Below are 2942 nucleotides of genomic sequence, written 5' to 3' on the forward strand. Positions count from 1 at the left end.
CTAGGTTGGTTTTTTCTTTCTTAACAAAACAAGAACTTTATTTCTTCACTATTTGATAATATGCTTGAAATCTCATCTGATCTTATTGAGCAGAGAGCAGAAAGGCATACAAAGTATTCAAGCAAAAGTGAATTGTTAAGGTAAGACAGAGCTTCCATTTTTAATTAGCCAAGTTAAATAGGTCTTGATGTTAATGATTATCTGATCTTTATTTTATTTTGAATAAATCGACCTAGGGAGTCAGCCTTTAATACTTCAGAGTGCTCCCAACTTTTGTTTTTTTAATTTGGTGGAAATTCTGTTGAGAAAGGTTCAGAGATTATTTCCATGCTCTGAAAATAAAGAGTACATAAAGGACTCAGAATGTTGTGATGTCCTTGGAAGCAGAATAGTAGCATGAACTACTGGCTGGTCAGGCATTCCTCATCATCCCTAGTTTGGCAGGAGATTTTCTATGATCTGATCTGTCATTTCTAGGCCTTTGGTGAAGATGATCATCTTTTCTCACACTTACACATTGGAGATCCTTTGAAAACATATTCAGTGCACACACCATGTCTTAATTGAATTTACATTCATGTCAATTAACACACACATTATACCCTATTAGCTTAATAAAATATCTATAATCTTTGACTCATTATTACATGTTTACCTATTTGATTTTATTTGTGACTTTTTCTCCTGAATAAGGCTCCTTTCTTACTGAAATGTATATCCTAAAACTCTGCCTATTCTCTTTTTGTAGGCCAAGTTCAAAAAATACCTATCTTATGAAGACATCATTCCTCCATACCTGAAAGGATTTCAACTTTTCTATCTCTTTAGCGTTATTTATTATTTTGGAAAGTACTTAATGGTCACTCCCTCACTGCTCCATTATGAATATTGGGTTCTGCATGTTTAGTGCAAAGAACTGTGTCTTTTCTTTTTTTTTTTTTTTTTGTAGAGACAGAGTCTCACTTTATGGCCCTTGGTAGAGTGCCGTGGCATCACACAGCTCACAGCAACCTCCAGCTCCTGGGCTTAAGCGATTCTCTTGCCTCAGCCTCCCAAGTAGCTGGGACTACAGGCTCCCGCCACAACACCCGGCTATTTTTTTGTTGCAGTTTGGCCGGGGCTGGGTTTGAACCCACCACCTTCGGCATATGGGGCCGGCGCCCTACTGACTGAGCCACAGGCGCTGCCCAGAACTGTGTCTTTTCATAGCTGCTTTTGTCTTTTATAATAGAAATTCATACTTTTATTAAAAGCCTTTTCTATGCCAGGTAACTTATAAGAAAGAGGAATGGAATTAATACATTCTAAGTCACACAGATGCCACACATGATAAGTAAATTATTTCTTAATCTTCATAGAGTATTAACTGACTTATGCCATGACAATCTTACAGATGAAATAGAACCATTTTTAGTCTCTTAAAACCAAAAGATATTCAGCAGCACCTGTGGTTCAAAATAGTAGGTGCCAGTCCCATATGCCAGAGGTGGCAGGTTCAAACCCATCCCCAAACAAAAAAAAAAAAAAAAAAGATATTTTAATTCCATTGTACATCATAAAGTATTTATTTTAAAGATAACTTTAATATTAATCGGTATTGACACATTTTATTTATATATGAAAGGAAAATTTTGCTAAATATAACATTCTCAATAAGAAAAGACTTTAGTGTCCATTATCTTGCTGACTGTATCCTTGACATCCTTATTTCTCAGACTGTAGATCAAGGGGTTCAACATGGGGATCACCACTGTGTAAAACACAGAGGCCACTTTGACTGTGTGCCTGGAGTTTTTGAAGTTGGGCACACAGTAGAGAAAGAGGATGGTGCCATGGAAGATGGTGATCGCTGTCAGGTGGGAGGCACAGGTGGAGAAGGCTTTGCGGCGCCCACTGGCTGAACGCATCTTGAGGATGGTGACAACGATGAAGGCATATGACATGAGAATGATGAGCAGTGTGCTGACTACATTAAAAGTGGCAAAAATGAAAAGCAACAGCTGGTTGATGTAAGTATCAGAGCAAGAGAGGGATATCAGGGAGGAGAACTCACAGAAGAAGTGATTGATTGTGTTGAAAACATGAAAAGACAACTTCAAAGCAGAGCATGTCAATATGAAGGAACACGCTACTCCCCATGTGTATGATCCAAGCACCAGCAAGGCACAGAGTTTCTGGGACATGGCCACTGTGTAGAGCAGAGGATTGCAAATGGCCACAAAGCGGTCATAGGCCATCACAGCTAGTAAAAAGGCCTCTGTTACAACGAAGGTGCAAAAGAGAAAGTATTGGACCATACATCCTAAAAAAGAAATGGTTCTGTCTTTTACAATCAGGTTCACCAGCGTCTTGGGAGCAATGATGGAGGCGTAGCAGAAATCCACAAAGGAGAGGTGGCTGAGGAAAAAGTACATGGGGGTGTGCAGTTTAGGGTTAACTTTGATGATTATAATCATCCCAAGATTCCCTACCACAGTGACACTGTAGATGGCCAGAAAAATCAAGAAGAGTGGGATTTGCAGCTCTGGATAATCTGAGAATCCCAAGAGTGTAAATGTAGTTGCACTTTTATTTCTACATGACAGTAACATGTTGTTGTTGTTTTTTTTTTAACAGAATCTCAAATTCCTGAAATCAAAAAGACAATAAAAAAATAAATTTAAGGGTAGTGAGGAAATAGAAACTTTGGTTGCCTGCCCTTACCAAATTTGAGGATGAGGCAAAATGTCTCTTTCAGATATAGGTTTTTATTATCCAAAATATCCAAAATATCTAAAATTTTAAATCATCATTTTTTAAACATTTTCTTGATAAAAATACAATTATTAAGTTAAATGCTATCTTCTTAGGTATAGTTTTTAATATTTATAGGTCGAAGAAAATAAGAGTAAGGCACTTATATTTACTTTAGATCAAATCTTCACAGATGACTTTGAGATCTC

At 37.4% G+C, this 2942-nt stretch overlaps 1 protein-coding gene across 1 annotated transcript; it reads right to left on the reverse strand.

The window, feature by feature from the left end:
• Positions 1-1647: 1647 nt before the first annotated feature.
• On the reverse strand, positions 1648-2591 carry LOC128565603 (olfactory receptor 5D18-like). The gene has a single exon (XM_053562186.1). It carries the CDS (start codon positions 2589-2591, stop codon positions 1650-1652), a length of 942 nt encoding a protein of 313 aa, XP_053418161.1. The 3' UTR covers positions 1648-1649.
• Between the last annotated feature and the right edge of the window lie 351 nt (positions 2592-2942).

Source organism: Nycticebus coucang, chromosome 14 (genome assembly GCF_027406575.1).
Source record: "Nycticebus coucang isolate mNycCou1 chromosome 14, mNycCou1.pri, whole genome shotgun sequence".
NCBI lineage: Eukaryota > Metazoa > Chordata > Mammalia > Primates > Lorisidae > Nycticebus > Nycticebus coucang.